Source organism: Schistosoma mansoni, chromosome W (genome assembly GCF_000237925.1).
Source record: "Schistosoma mansoni strain Puerto Rico chromosome W, complete genome".
Taxonomy (NCBI): Eukaryota; Metazoa; Platyhelminthes; class Trematoda; order Strigeidida; family Schistosomatidae; genus Schistosoma; species Schistosoma mansoni.
The window spans coordinates 25,006,777-25,024,030 of NC_031502.1; the positions used below are offsets into that span (position 1 = coordinate 25,006,777).

Here is a 17,254-nt window from a genome sequence, read left to right on the forward strand (position 1 = left end):
ACTCTTTTAAATTTTATCTCAATTTAAAATTCAGTGCGATTCCAGGTGAAAAAAAAGTTTGTAAAACTGAAAAACATTTTTTGTTGTTGTTTGTTGTTATGATTGTTCAGTTTATTGATGCAAATTAGTGAGTGTGGTATATACTCTCAATCCTTTGATTGTGTATCAGGTAACTTAAAGTGTAGCTTAGAAATTAACTTTCAATGTTTAGAAATAAACGGAATAGATATTGAAATCTTTATCGTTTATTAAGAAGAAGTGATTTTGAGATGTGCCTTGAATATGCACTTTAACTTCATTAACCAGATATATAAGTAGATGGATAAGATAGTAAAGAATTCACCACCGAGCCTATAATCAACTACTGATCAATTTATATCGACCATATAATCGATGTTCGATAAATCTTCAAGCCTTCTGATAATTACTATCATCACTTATCTTTACAGTGGGATAAGAACTGAAATGAAAATTACTTTCTGAGGATATTTTATTAACGAAAGGAAATAATGAAACACAACAAAAACCCATATGTAAGGCTTAGGAAGAAAGGACAACACATGAACTTATAGAATAGTGTCCGAGAAACAAGAAAATCAAATCTCATCCGTTCTATATGCCTAGGCTAGTGTGAAGTTTTCTCAGCAGATTTCTAAAGGCATAAACTAACCTTTCTGAAATCCATCTTTCAATAAGTCAATTGCTCTTTACGATCTATTGAAAAAAACATACAAAACAGAAAGTCTTCCTGAACCAAATTCATATTCCTCAAAACAAACTTTGTGAATCTCCAATTTTTACGGAGATATCACTGGTAATAAATCCTCTCAATAAGTTAATCAGAAAGGTATCTCTTACATTATATCATAGTATAGACGGCTATATCTACTCACGTGTGTGTGCCTAAATTTTGTAAAAGTTAGTTTAATGTTGGTTCAGCTTTGATAAGCAATTTACCAGTCATGTTCCTTAACACCTTTTTTTCTTAAGTATTTTATTCATCTTTAAACCTTGAACATCTTTTTACATGCTTTAAAAAGGCTATTTTTATGGATATTTCCGGCCCCATTTTCATTAGGTGATATGGTACTATCAGTCGCTGCGTACAGAAAAAAATCTTGTCATGGTATGTGGTTAGCTTCAATAAATGTCATATTACTTGTCAGAAATACTGTGGTAGTGTGTAAAAAGCCGATTGCTAAGTTACAATCAGTCTTAGCGATTTTGTAGTCAGTTTAATGAAATGGAAGAACGTTATTAAGTTAAACTAAGAAGTCTTTCGATGGTCTAATTTGAAATATCCATTTAAAAAATATCCAATTCCCAACTTATCTCTGAGTTTGATACATAATAGACATTCGAAGTTAGTTGTACATTTGGCATAGATATACCTTCTGAATAATGGCTAATCATGTTGATAGTTTATCCTTGAAGCGATGTTGATAAGGGATAGTGATAATTCATAAGAAACTATAAGCTTCTTTGTTACCTTCACTCAGTCTATTTCCTTCTACAAGCTCTAAAAACTCCCTTTAAATTATACACAAACAATTGTGTTTATTGATGACAGCTTATTTCATAAGAATTCCAAGTGTGTTATTGTTTAAACTAATTAAATTTAATACCTTGTATTTAGTTGAGGATAAAGCATAGAAACAGGACGAATTAATTGTAATCTTGAATTGTTGTCATTTTCTGCTTTAACCAGATTTTTGAACGGAATCAACGGTATAAAGTTAAAATTGATTAAGAAAACACTGAGACATATCTTCACTTACTCAATAAAGTTTGGTTTTGTCTTAGGTACAAAATTTGACACAGCTCCAAAAAATCAGTGTTTTATCTTTTGTAAAATATAACGACTTGTTACTAGAAAAATGTGATCGAAAGCTCCTTCATTGCCGTTTCTGACTTCGCCTCCAAATGCCCTGGTACGACTGAGGGTGGAGAGATCCCAATCTCCCTCTCGAAACGCTCTCACATGACCACATGCAAACAACCACTGACAGGGAAGTCCTACTTACTGCCTTCTCGCGGCGGGGGTATTGTTTACGAAATTGAGAGGACGAAAAGCGAATTTCCGGCGCTTTAACCGGATTAGTGAATATGAAGCGTCCATCTAGGGGAGTTGGAACATGTTAGTTCCAAGCTAATGGTTCACATGGCTCCAGAATCCTGAAGGAACAAATAGCATATAATCCTATTGTTGCCCCACCGGTTGCTATGAGACTGCATTTGCTTACGTTCCTCCACTGCCTTGTGGATTACATCTTTAGGCCAAAAGCTCGAGGTGTGGCCGCCTAAGAAAACCACCTGCTTCGGTCTGGGCACCCGGGCAGTATCACAGCCCACATACAAATCAATTGACTAGTGTGGCGCATATCTATTTGGTGCCCCTTTGTACCAATATTTATGTGTTTAAATAAATATCATTAGTTAAATGAATTCACTTTCAGTTATGTTATGTTATTTTACTTTATTTTAAAATGCAATATTTAGATGCATCTTTCAACGACTTTTCATTTTTAATTAATTTTTAACTTTTACTATTTCCCTAAAATCATTCGTCTGAGACTACATGTAATAAGTGAATCATTATGATAATAAAAGCCTCCACTTATTATTCGTTTAATTCCTATTTGATAATACTAGTTTTTCCAAGATATAGCTAACTGCTCAATAGTCAGTATACTTCACCTCTCTCTGAACTCCTGGAGTAATAACCAGAAGAATCACTTTATTTATTTTAATATTCAGTGTACCACTGATATCTTTAGTTGATCAAATTTGAACTATCCAAGTTCCTTTCTGAAATTGATTCCTTGATAACTAACCAAAAATTGAAACTCGTAACCAGATTTTCTATTTGTCAACACAAATATTTGTATACTGACATAACGAATGAAGTCCACCTTCAATTTTGTACCTACAATGATCAATTGATAATTAACCAATCCCAAACCATTTTTGTTTACATGAGTATAAAAAAACATTTATTCATTAGATAACCAATGGTTTCTAAGGCACTTCTTATTGGTGTTGAATCCAGTCAATGAAATAAGTTAACACATGTCTACAATCTCATTAATATATAACTCTATTCTCTGTTATTATTTAACTTGATAAATCTTTTCTTTATTAATAATTAAAACGCTCACTTTCCATAATTATCTTTAACAATTAAATAATAACAGAATACTATAATCCTTTTTCTTTTTAAATGGACAGTCCGACAACTAAGCAACCATATGCAGTTAGACAAAGAGATTGGCATGATGGACTATTTGACTGTACAAATGACTGTAATTCATGTAAGTTGTTTTTTCTTCTATTGTTTACTCATTTATTAGTATTCGATTAAAATGTGAATTATTATTAACCGAAGTATTTCATAACTTTCAAATTAGTTCATGAAAGAAGAATGCTTCCTTCCTACTGAGGGTACATTTCAAATTTATCTATTTGGACTATTTTTCTATTAGTTGACTATTATACTCATACGAGACAGATTAGTGTTATCATAGTTGAAATCATGAGTCAATTGAAGCTAGACCACCAAGGAAAACCTGGAAGCGCTGAACGGCCGTTTCGTCCTATTGTGGGACTCCTCAGTAGTGCGCATCCACGATCACGCCTCGCAAGATTCGAACCCAGCTTCAATTGACTCATGCTTTCAACTATGAAAATACTGAAATCTCCACAAAACCCCTTCAGATTAGTGTTAGTTTCAGTCATATTCACAAGTGATTTTGATTGCAATTCATAACAAAAAGAGTTAAAATTTCAGTTTCAAACTTAACGGTGTATTATATTTTTAAAAGTGCGGTATCAATTAAACTACAATGCAATATCCATGATTAATAGAGAGCTATCTCAGCCTATAGTTTAATAATGATTCTTTAGTATCTATTCCCTAGTTAAAACCATAAGCACTACAATTCTTGTGTTGGCTTTTTATCACAGATATTTTCAACCTCAGATAACGCGTCCTACAATGTAACGGATGTTATAACTATTACAGAATATCCAAGAAGCAGTAATTTTACATTATAACTATACAAAACGATTCCATCATTCTTTGGATTTGTCTTGAGTCATTTCGATCAAACCTTTGGATAAAAAATAAGCACAAAACAAAATAACACTTTGTGTAGTTTATTTTTGCATCAAATCTTGAAATGTTTTCTTGAATTAGACGGTTTTTTTAAATTTTAGGTTGGCTTGTGCTTTGCTGTTATCCCTGTTACATGTGCTACATGTATCGTCGATATGATGAATGTTGCGCAACCCCATGTTTTATTATATGCCCTGGTTTCACGTTAAGAGCATACCATCGAGCTAAACATAATATACAAGTGAGTTGAGTTGAAATTCCTATCAAATAATTAACCAATTTCCTGAACCTATTGTCGAATTTTGTTCATTCTTAAAATGAGATCACTTACGACACTGATATGGACTTTATTGATAGCATACAATGAAGCGACATTTACTTGACAGATATTCAGCTTACAATTATCTAGAAATATACTATTAATAGTATAGGAAACCTTTATGGTATTTTCCTAAAACACTATAATTACATTAATGATATAATAATATGAATGAAATTAAATAGACAGTACATTTGTTCCTATACTATCCATCAGTTTACAAATAATGGTCTAAAAATTATGATTGTCTAGAAGTCTGATTTCATGAATGCACTAGTTATAAGCATCACCACTTTAAACCAATAGGTAAGACCGTTTTATTCCGTTCGATTCATGATACCCCTTAAATTTATGATTTATGATGTCTCCCCAAATTGTTTGTCTTTATTTGAGGTTTCATTGCTGATTTCGTGTATTTATTCAGTTGAAATATCTTAGAAAGGGTAATGCTTAAGTCATTAACTTATACACTTATTTGTTTAACCATAGCATCTATTCATTAGTAAAATCAACACTATATACTTACTTACTTACTTACTTACTTACTTACTTACTTACTTACTTTCGCCTGTTACTCCCAATGGAGCATAGGCCGCCAACCAGCATTCTCCAACCCACTCTGTCCTGCGCTTTCTTTTCTAGTTCTATCCAGTTTTTGTTCATTCTTCTCATGTCTGTCTCTATTTCTCGGCGTAATGTGTTCTTTGGTCTTCCTCTTCTCCTTCGACCTTCAGGATTCCATGTGAGGGCTTGTCTTGTGACGCAATTGGGTGATTTCCTCAAGGTGTGCCCAATCCACTTCCAGCGCTTCTTCCTGATTTCTTCATCCGCTGGAATCTGGTTTGTTGCCTCCCACAGTAACTTGTTGCTGATAGTGTCTGGCCAACGGATCCGAAGTATCTTGCGTAGACAGCTGTTAATAAACACTTGTATCTTCTGGATAATGGTTTTCGTAGTTCTCCACGTCTCCGCCCCATACAGTAGAACTGTCTTCACATTTGTATTGAAAATTCTAACCTTGGTGTTGGTTGACAATTGTTTTGAGCTCCAGATGTTCCTCAGTTGTAGATATGCTGCTCTTGCTTTGCCTATCCGCGCCCTCACATCTACATCTGATCCACCGTGTTCATCAATGATGCTGCCCAGATATGTAAATGTTTCCACATCCTCCAAAGCTTCTCCGTCAAGTGTAATTTGATTGGTGCATATTGTATTGTATCGGAGAGTCTTGCTTTTCCCTTTGTTTATATTGAGACCTACTGCTGCTGAGGCTGCTGCTACACTGGTCGTTTTCTCCTGCATTTGTTGTTGCGTTTGTGATAGAAGAGCCAGATCATCCGCGAAGTCTAAATCGCCAAGCTGCATCCTGCCTGTCCACTGTATCCCGTGATTTCCTCCAGATGTTGACGTCTTCATGATCCGGTCGATCACCAGGAGAAAGAGAAAGGGTGAGAGTTAGCAACCTTGCCCAACACCGGTCTTTACCTCGAATGAGTCGGTGAGTTGTCCTCCGTGGACGATTTGGCAGTTTAGTCCATCATAGGAGTTCTGTATTATATTGACTATCTTCTCAGGCACGCCGTAGTGTCGAAGAAGCCTCCATAGTGTTGTCCTGTCCACGCTATCAAATACCTTCTCGTAGTCAATGAAGTTGATGTAGAGTGATGAATTCCATTCGATTGATTGTTTCACAATGATCCGTAGAGTTGCGATTTGGTCTGCACACGATCTATCCTTACGAAATCCAGCCTGTTGATCTCGAAGTTAGGCGTCTACGGAATCCTTCATCCTGTTTAACAATACTCTGTTGAAGACTTTTCCTGGTATTGAGAGAAGAGTGATGCCTCTGTACTTATCACACTTGCTGAGATCGCCTTTCTTTGGTATCTTGATCAGAAGTCCTTTTTCCAGTCTATTGGTACTAGTATCTTGGCAGTTGCTGCTACATTTGCTTTCAGTGCCTCTGCCGGGATGTTGTCTGGTCCCGCTGCTTTGCCGCTCTTGATTTGTCTAATGGCCATGCTGATCTCTTCAATTGTTGGTGGGCCAACATCGATTGGGAGGTCTGTGGGTGCTGCTTCGATGTTGGGTGGGTTCAGTGGAGCTGGTCGATTCAAGAGTTCTTTGAAGTGTTCTACCCACCTGTTTCGTTGTTCTTCAATGTCGGTGATTACTTTGCCTTCCTTGCTTTTCACTGGTCTTTCTGGTTTACGGTAAGTTCCAGCAAGCTTCTTTGTTGTGTCATACAATTGTCTCATGTTTCCCTCTCTTGCAGCCTTTTCCGCTATCATTGCTAAATCTTCCACATATTTACGTTTGTCGGTTCTGATGCTTCTCTTCACTTGCTTGTTTGCTTCTGTGTATTCGGCTTGTGCCTTGGCTTTTTCTGCTCTTGTTCGGCTGGTGTTGATTGCTGCCTTCTTGTTGCTCCTTTCTTCAGTTTTATCCAGTGTACCGACAGTGATCCATTCCTAGTGATGGTGCTTTTTTCGGCCCAGAACCTCCTGACATGTTGAAACGAGTGCCTCCTTGATCCCTTTCCAGTTGCTCTCCACGGTAGTTCCTTCTCCATTGAGTAGATCATGAAAGGCCTGAAACCTGTTGCTGAGGGCTATGTTGAATTTGTTGAGTTTGTCTGCATCTCGAAGAAAGGCCGTATTAAACTTTTGTGATGTTATCCGCGCCGTTGTCCAGTGCTTCTTAAGTTTTAGTTTCATCTTAGCGACCAGCAAATGATGATCGGATGCTATATCAGCTCCTCTCCTGGTTCTCACATCCTCCATCGTCCTCCTGAACTTTTGTTGATGCAGATATGGTCGATTTGATTTTGTGTAGTGTGATCCGGTGAAATCCAAGTGGCTTTGTGTATGTTTTTGTGTGGGAATATGGTGCCACCTATGACCAGTTTATTGAAGGCACATAGGTTTGCAAATCTCTCACCGTTTTCGTTCCTTTCTCCCAGTCCATGTCGTCCCATGACGTCTTCGTATCCAGTGTTGTCCTTTCCAACCTTGGCATTGAAATCTCCCATCAGAATGGTCAGGTCCTTGGTTGGGCACTTCTCGAAGATTGACTGCAGCCTATCGTAGAATTGGTCTTTAGCTTCTTCATCGTAGTCGTTGGTCGGCGCATAACATTGGATGACGTTCATTGTAATGCCCTCTCTCTTTGTTTTGAAGGAGGCTTTGATGATCCTCGGTCCATGAGATTCCCATCCAATAAGTGCATTTTGTGCTTTTCTGGACAGCCTCAATGCCACTCCTTGTGTATGTGGGGCATTTTCTTCTTCATGACCGGAGTATAACAGAAGTTCCCCTGAAGCTAGTCGTTGTTGTCCAACCTGCGTCCAATGTGTTTCACTGATTCCAAGCACTTCCAGGTTGTATTTCCTCATTTCCACAGCAATTTGGAAGACTCTGCCGGTCTCCCACATTGTCCGGACATTCCATGTACCTATAAAAATTGTCGCTCTGGTTGTAAGAAGGTGCATCAGCCTCATGACCTCCGAAGGAACTCGGCTTTCATCATGAGACGTCATAATTATTCCTTCTATTCCCAGGGCAGAGTCTGAATGGTTTGAATAATTTTTTCTGGTTAGCGTTTTTTAGCGAGTTTGTTTTCTACGGGATGTGGTCGCTAACCCCATGCCCAACCTTCCTCCTTTACCCGGGCTTGGGACCGGCAGTAGCCCCCGGAGGAGCTACAGGCGGAGTTACTGCTAGCCAAATATGATTAGATCATTATCTGAATGTATAATTCTAATGTATAAAGCGACTGAATGGTTCTTTAGGTGATTAACTCTAAACATACTTCATGTAATTTATTAGATAAAATTATCTTGTATAGTAGACCAAAACCAATTTATACTGTCTCTTTGCGACTTCACCCTCTATCCATCTATCATACCCATGTCTATAGTCCCGCACATACACTTTTGCGTCAACTTCGTAAGGAATTCGGGTATTCTTCATGTGAGGACTCTGTTGGGCTAGTTTTCTAAAATATTTTCTAAATATGGGCATATTATTGTATTTAGATATGCACAATGCAAAGGGGATGATAATTATCATCAGCTTTAAGTTTTCATATAAACAGGCATCAGAATTGGAGTATGGAATAAAGCACTCTGCTGAAGTAACTCACATTAAACCATTATGAGTATTTTCATAGCACTAACTATCAATGTATTTGAACGCCTTATTTATGAAGCAGGTTATTTCACAATGACGTATTGGAACAAAATCAACCAGTACTTCATACAATAATTCCATGGAAACACGATCAAAGATAGTTCTAAATGACATGAAAGAAACTCTTGTATATTACTTACATTTTCTAAAGGCTTATTTATAGCACTAGTAGAAGATTACACATTTTTAAAAAGTGCTTTGATCTAAACATACATCTTATCAAGTGAACTGTACAGCTATCAGATCCTGAAGGAGTTGTTAGGTAATCCAGGACGTGAGAAATCAGCTATTCGTAAACATTTGTGCCCAAAAGTGATAATTGATATTAACCTGAGATTTGTCCAACATATGACACGTAAGTACGCTGAAAGTATGGAAATATATACATTTAAGTTGGTAATCATCACTATCATTTTGATTGATTTTCAGACACAACTACAAATCAGTATCATCTTAAGAACCAATGGAGTATTCTAAAGTAATCCCAGTTCCACTCATTTGTAAGCTCAGAAAACTGAATCTTCTCGTATTCACAATAAAAATGGGAACTAGGTGGGCCCTAATAACACTATCCGGTGTCATTCGACGAAATAAATTTGGCGAATTCTTCAACAAAATCTCCTGGGGGACTTGGTTATATACCGAAATTCCCTATTTTCCTTTCTGAGTTAATCCTAAAATATGTCTATTTATTTGATTGAATCCAACTTTTGTACAGGTTTCAGATCGAAAATATGACTTTTTAAACTGTTGCATTATTCAGTCATTCAGTAGTAGCAAACGTTATACTGTCTTGACCTCAGAGCTAAACGAACTCTCCTAATAAAGCCCTTGGTATTTTTAAAAATAAGTTATCCATTTTATAAGCATAGTTGCAAAGGGTTAAACATCTATTCTTTTCATCTTATGTATAGACGAAATAGAAATTAATTCTTAAATAAGCAGCCTCATGTATTTCTAGACGTGAACCACATCCAAGTATTTTAAAACTGGATAAATCTGAGATTCAGAATGTAAATGAATACCTAATGAGAATATTCCAAGATTAAAATACACGGTCTTTTCCAATCTTGACTTTTAAGCAATCTCAATCTAATTCAAATATCAAATAATATATCTTCAATAAAATCCGCACATCCTAGTAGGTCTTTGAATCTCAGACTACATATTTCATAGAACAAAATTTTAATTGCTAAATGACTTATTCCTATTACTAAAAAGTTGTATATAGGATGGGAATTAACTTTGGAAGTCCCATTCTGTTCTATTACTTTATCATCGTTTTCTGATGTTTACTGGTTCTTCTTTTTCAACCATCAGAAGAATAAACTCCAAAGAAACAAGCCGATGTACTATTATTGTAAGTATTTAAACTAAACCACTAAATTCTGTCAGCCAAGGTATAGATTAGGAAGTAAAATCACTGCCTTATTTTCTATATGAAACAACACACATAGTATATGATATGCTCAGCCTTTTTTTAACTGATATTTATTAAGAAAGTGTGTTGACGACATTACGCTCCTAGTTGACAAGCTATTTGAATCTTCCACGTATGTCGTTGTAGTAAAACTATCTACTATTCAGTAGTAAAGGCAGTAAACTAATGAGTGAAATACTAGCGTAACCTAGATTCAGTGCTACGTTCTTTAGAGAATGAACTTCCGAATGATAAAAACTTTTCAACTGGAGTAAAACAGTTTAATTGTTTCAATATAAACAACCAGAAACAAAAAAATTTCTGTTTACTCTTGTAAAGAAAAAGCATTCCTGGTATTTTTTTAAAAATCTACATCATATCACATTTCATCACTTTCATTTTTCTATTATTAGGGTACTTTGTGCAAAGACTATCTGAAGGAATACTTTTGTCCATTGTGTGCAGCCTGTCAATTAGATCGTGATATGAAGTATGTGGAAGCGACTAGTGGGATACTAAATGTTTGAAGCGAAACAGACAGTTACATTGTTCAGTTTATTTTCTCACATTTCTTTAATGTTTCGATAAACATTTATTCGTCTCTTTAAAGTCACAATATTTTTATTCTTTTATCGTAAAAGGGGTAGTTTTGCAAATTCTATGAACCATCCCATTATGTTTGAAACAGTTTTCATTCATTTCACTGGCTCTTTTTTGTTGAAAAACTCACAATGATGCATTTGTATGATAAATAATAAATACATATTTTTAATCTGATCAACCACTGTATACTTAATTTGACTAATACTTTCATATATTGGTGAGCAGTAGGTTCAAAGTGTCTACCAAGAAATATTGAAAAACATTAAAGCTAAAAGGAGAAAATTGTCCATTATATTTTATAAGTTCTTTAGTTGATACTGATTGACTGTGATCACCTCCATGAAATGTTTAAACTATCTAATATCTTGATGTACATCTATGTTAATGAGAAGCTCTGTTAAAGAATGTTTGTAGCAATGACCAATTGACTGAATTCGATTTGTTCTTCGGAGCAGTACACACTTACTGAATGAATACAGAAGATGAAATATCCAGTTAATTAAAAATATAGATTCTTTTTCTTCTAATCAGATGCTGTATTCATAAAGAGATGTACAAAAACTATGAATGGAATTAAGTCAGAGATTGATCTTGTACTGTTTCAGGTCAGACAATCTTAAATAAAACTGAAGAAAGGTATATTCTGTCATTATTGAATGGTAAACCGAATTTCCCTCCGAAAAGTATTGTGTGATCTTTGCAAAACTATAAGTTCTTGTCTGAATATTATTTATTTTATGATCAGTTAGACAAGCACAGAGAATAATGGAGCTTAGAATACTAGAAAATATTCAGCGTTTACCAAATATACACGGTCAAGGAGAATTATAACATGAATAATTTAACTATTAAAGCCACTCTTATACAACGGAATAAAAATCAAAACGTTACAGCACAATAATGGTAAACAGCAATGTATGTTCTTTTCATATCCTTAAATTTTACAAGAATAAGTATAATAGCAAAAGTTTATAATTCATACCGCATCATTCCACTCTGTCACACGATAATCTCTGTCAACCACCATAAAATTATGGCTACTGAAAGAACAACGGAATAGAGTATGAGCAGACCTCTGAAGTTATTGATAATATTAATATGGCAACGGCACTGACATCACCTACTGACTTGATGTACACGGGTCATGTGTGAGATTTGTGTTTTTCTGAAGATATAAGTTTTGTAAATATACTGACGTACATCCAAATCTACTTAATTTAACGGTGATGAGAATGTTATGAAAAAAACGATTATCTGGCCCACTACTCATCAGTTACTTAACATTTGAAAAATGTCATCTGTAGTATTCAGGAATCTAGTTTATTTATATTTCTTTGGGAAGAGAAAGTTAGCTGATTATTTATATAAACGTCAAAATGTTGTTGAACCAATAATGGCTGAAAAATTAAACAATTTAGTAGATAATAATCAGGTTTATCAAATTGACATAGTCTCCGAAAAACATTTTAAGTCACTCAGTATATTCTCAATTAAAAAAGCTTCAATAGGTTTACAATTTGTCATCGTCATTTCGGTTGATTATTTCATACTAAGAATGACACTCAAATATTGTCTGCTTGCTTTTGATTCTGCCTCAACCACAATCTCACGCTACATTCCTAATAATATGCATGAATCGTTAGTTGAAATGCTGTTTAGTTTAGGAAATCGCGTTTAGTGAACAGGTTGGTAATTTATTCTCACAATGGACAAAATTATATTCCGTTTCTCGTTATGGAAATGGATTAGTTGAAAAGAAGTTCCATTAATTTATTGAGAACTACCAACATTTTTCGACATACAAAACTAAAGAAATTGCGATTTCAAAAAAATAATCTGAAACACCAGATCGAAATCAAATTGATACAACAACAGTATGAAACCACCTTTAAGGTTTTTTAAAAAAGAAAATCACTGAGTTGAATGAAACACTATTTTGGAATATTCTGATGACGCTTTTTTCAATCTTCTAGTTAACTACCATTTGAAAATGTACCGAATGTAATGAATCCTCTTTTCACGAGACTCTCATGAAGTTTAAAAAATGTTGTTCAGTCAGCGTTGTCATAAATTAGCTTTATGAGATTTTCTTAATAATACTGATGAATAGTAAGCTATCGAATTCCTTCTAATAAACAATATTCTACAAAGAATTTTCCTTTAAATTCTAAGTGATAGAACATGAAAACTCTTTAAACAACCCAATCATTGAACTTTTTGGCTTAATAAACTTGTAGGCAGTACGTAGTGATGTAAGATTCATAGAATCATTTGTACTAATTGATTGTGTCAAAGACATTTCTTATATTATCAACAAGTAATCAGTGATATTCACCACAACTGTGTCAAACAAAATAATTTAGTTATCGTTATGTTTCCATCTGTAAACAAACTACTCTACACTTATTAACTGAGGTGATTTTGATGGGGGCATTTCATAGATTTTGAAATGACATTAGTTAGAGAATCAATAGACATCATGGAGTTCTGTATTGTCAATTCATTTTATCTTGTGACTTGTAAGAATTGTATAATCATAACTCCCACATCCTTAGTTTTCGACAGTACATCAATGAAAGTCATTTAGGTGGTGAATATTATGTATGTTATTACTTTAGCGGTCTTTCAATTATCCCATACATAATGTGAAGTCTTGAAGAGCTTTAGTGAACGTTCACCAGTGTCATATTTCAGAATTATCAGGAGTTTTTAATTACATTTTAATACATTAACATTCCAAAATTCTAACTATCTCAAAAAGTAATCTCGTTTGTGTAATATTATTATGATATATGTGTGTATATTGGACGAAAACTGCATGTAAGTTCATGTTATTTTGTGGAAAACAAGCTTTTGTCTAGTGATGATTAATAAAGACTTTAAAACATGGCTGACTATTCACTTAGTATTGTTTGCTTGAATCTTCTCATTGATGTTTAGGACTGCAACTGGTCAGTTTCTTACTGGCATATGTGCATACTGTGCGTATTGTCTCGATATAGCCTTAAATCACAAGCATTGTAAACAAAGATGGATAGTGGCTAGAAGTGGAATTCCAGGACGCGTGTTTCGTCTTATTCAGGACTCGTCAGCTGGATGTACACGCATCTCGGAGTTGATGTTCACTCTGGAGCTCGAACCCAGTACCTTTCGCTTCAAACGCCATCGCGTTATCCACTCAGCTACTGAGTCCTGATAGCCACTTGCTTGTGCAACGGGGAGCAGTTTAAATTCACTTAGTATTGTTTGTTTGAATCTTCCCATTGATTATTATTATTATTATTATTAATGGCTTGATGTTTAGGACTGCAACTGGTCAGTCTTTAATTGGCATATGTGCATACTGTGCGTATTGCCTCGATACAGCCTTAAATCACAAGCATTGTAAGCAAAGATGGATAGTGGCTGACTATTGTCATGACTGATGTTATGTTCTATTCATTTAATAAAATGTTGGTAATGTAAAGACTAAGTTATAATACATATTTCTCACATTCAATAAATTTTAGTACATATGACCTTGAGCATAACTTATGAATTGTTTCTTCTCAGATGATGACAGAAGATAATTAACAGTCGTCTTTTAGTGTTTTGATTTAGTGAGATGACCTAGCTAGTTAGTCACTCTCTATGTGAATACTATTCATACCTTAACACCCATGTTCCATCCACTGAATACATAAGAGCTCTTGCATTGATTTGTCAGTCGTCTGTGTTATATTGTAAACACCGGTCGAACTGTTTATGTATTTCATGTTACTCTAACTATAAATAGATCATAGTGATAAGTAACACTATTATATACAATAGGTTATCTAAAATTTGTTTCATTAAACCCTGATCTTAGATAGAATCATGGCTCAAATTACGAGGGCAGAATTTTTCACTCATAATCCACCGGACATCAATTAACTTTCCTAAACTTTTAGAATCTTTATTTATAAACTATAATGAACGCGTAGATTTACAACTTACAAAACAATACAATAGAATTAATTTGGTTTACATGCTTTGTTGTTCCACCGCTACAACAGTTAATCAAGAGAATTAAATGTGAGACAAGAAGTTCGTAAAGGTTGCTTTAGATTAAAAATAGTTTCATTGTCGACTGGCAAAATTTGAAAAACCATTGATAAACAAAAAGAAATAAACAATTGCTTTGATGTACTTTGAGTTTTTTCAGAAGTGTGAACGTCCAATTACTTCAAAGGACTCTTGCAGGACCTGCAGGCCTTGCAGGTAACATAATACTCGGAAACCACTAAGTCGGTATTCAGTAGTTAGTGGATACCATTAAGTGACTGTAATACAACGTTTCACAAGAGTAAAACAACACAAGTTACATAATAATTTCTTTCTAGAAAGTTATCAGAATTAAAGCCTCCTATAATGTTGTCGATTATCTCTGTAAACACAAACAATATATAAATCATCCTCAAAACTATGTAATATAGTAATTATATGCAGTTATATTCTGAAAATAATAATTACAGAACTCATGCCAGTTTACAGGAGTGATTAGCTTGATATAGATGGTAATATTAAATGTAGAGGACAGATATGTGATGTTAGATTGTTTGAAGTGTTCTAGTTCAAAAATCGTTTAAGTGGTACATTTTAAACACGTATTACAGCAACGAAAGACATCAGCCGGGAGCTTTGAACTCCTTCTAATTGAATATCCCGTTGGTGTATGAATGGTGTATTCAAGGTCATTTTCTTCACCATAACAAATTAATTATAATCACCTACAACTAGAGAAAATAAAACAGGAGCAGAAAGAATGAAACAACAAAATAAATAATTACTACCATAAATCAGCCAGGTCTACCAAAATTTGTGTGCCAGGTTATTTCATGATTTATCATTCGTGTTAGATAATATTCAAATTATTTGGGGTTACCGGGGTCGGTGTTAGTGTAAAGTAACGGCAGGGAGGGAGGCTTACTTAGTAAGTTAAGTAATAAAAACGATTAAACAGTTTAGGTTCCCATAATCTCACTTGTGGAATGGGATATACTTACAGGTGTAAGCACCTTTAAGACATTTCCAGAGGAGTTTTAAGCATCGATGCAGCGAACAAAGGATGGGAGTGATTTTATTTTACGGACAGATTGTGGTGAATTATTCCTGAGTCTGGAAAATTTACCGATGAAGTAATCTATATGGAGAGAATGGGATTTTTTCACTAATGACAAAGAGTTACGGATGCTGTAACTAGGAGTTTCTCAATATTTAATTGCTTCACAGGATGTATAAAATAGTTTATTAAGCATTTTGAAGAAAAATATTAGATTTGGTTTGAGTCTGCGTTTTCATAAAGGCCCAAGTCTAAGTTTATTACATCTGGGGTTATAATTTAAGGTAAAACCAGTCCCAAAAATGAGGGGAGTAAATCGTCTTTGAACGGATACCAGCCTTAATTTATCCTTTATGCGGACACTACTTCGAATAAATATGCAACATTCTTTGAGTAGTCGAACACATAGTTTGTACATTTAAATGCCTGACTCGTAGTTATGGAGCTTATGAGTTATGCAACCCAAAAGACGTTGAGACTTGGAGGCCTGTTTCAAGATCTGTTCTGAGAAGGACAACTTGTTGGAATACCTAGGTCCCAAGTCCACCACTGTATTTAAGTTGAATAACACCTTATCATTCATATTTAGGACCAGGTTGAGTAAATTTTTACAAATGCAAATCCCCCCACATTTATTTGTATAAAGCTTCAACTTCCATTTTGAGGATCAGTAAGCGACATTACTGATCTCCAGACTCATGCCGTTATGTATATTGTTCAGCTGATGAGGAGAAAATGAACACACTATCTTAAGATCATATGCATATAGATGAGGCTTGCCCACACAAAAAAAAACAGCAAATATCACTTAAATAAGCTAAAAAGAGTAAAGGACTTAAGAAACTACCTTGTATCACCCCACTTTTGACCGGGAAAGCATTCGACAATATAATTAATCCAGTTACTGTGCTTCAATCTAGAAAGTTTGTAAGTCTGATTTCATAAATTTACTTTCAAAACTTCAAGCTGAAATACAAATCAATATTAGACAGTAATTCTATTATCTTATGAAAATTACTAAGAATTAACACCTTTTCTGATATAAAGAAAAGACATTTGGTAAATGCGGATTTCATACTGTTGTGAAACATTCCGATTAACTATTAATATTTAGTTCTAATTAGAAATAGTTGGCTTTTTTTCTTACTAAAGTCAACTGAAACTTCTCATTAAAAAAACAAAACAAAAAGCAATTTGAACACAAACTTAGAATATTGTGTAGTTTGAACTTTTAGGTACATCCGCTTTACTTCTTAACCCAATAAGTGGTGTATATATATACAATTATAAATTTAGCTAAATATTCAACAAACTGGAAGTTTGAAATAGTCAAGCAATAAATCTCTGATATGGGGGTTGTTTGTGGAGATTTTTAGTAATTTTTATATATAGTTGAAATCATGAATCAATTGAAGCTAGACCACTATGGAAAACCTGGGTTCGAATCTCGCGAGGCGAAATCGTGGATGCGCACTGCTGCGGAGTCCCACAATAGGATTAAACGGCCGTCCAGGGCTTCCAGGTTTTC

The 17,254-nt window shown here is 34.7% G+C and overlaps 1 protein-coding gene across 1 annotated transcript; it reads left to right on the forward strand.

Annotated features, from left to right (window-relative positions):
- Positions 1 to 3,145: 3,145 nt before the first annotated feature.
- Smp_101970 (putative placenta-specificprotein 8 protein (C15 protein) (Onzin)) lies at positions 3,146 to 10,824 on the forward strand. Its single transcript, XM_018789094.1, has 3 exons — positions 3,146 to 3,311; positions 4,216 to 4,355; positions 10,457 to 10,824. Exons 1-3 carry the CDS (start codon positions 3,221 to 3,223, stop codon positions 10,568 to 10,570), a joined length of 345 nt encoding a protein of 114 aa, XP_018654572.1. The 5' UTR covers positions 3,146 to 3,220; the 3' UTR covers positions 10,571 to 10,824.
- The last annotated feature ends 6,430 nt before the right edge of the window (positions 10,825 to 17,254 follow it).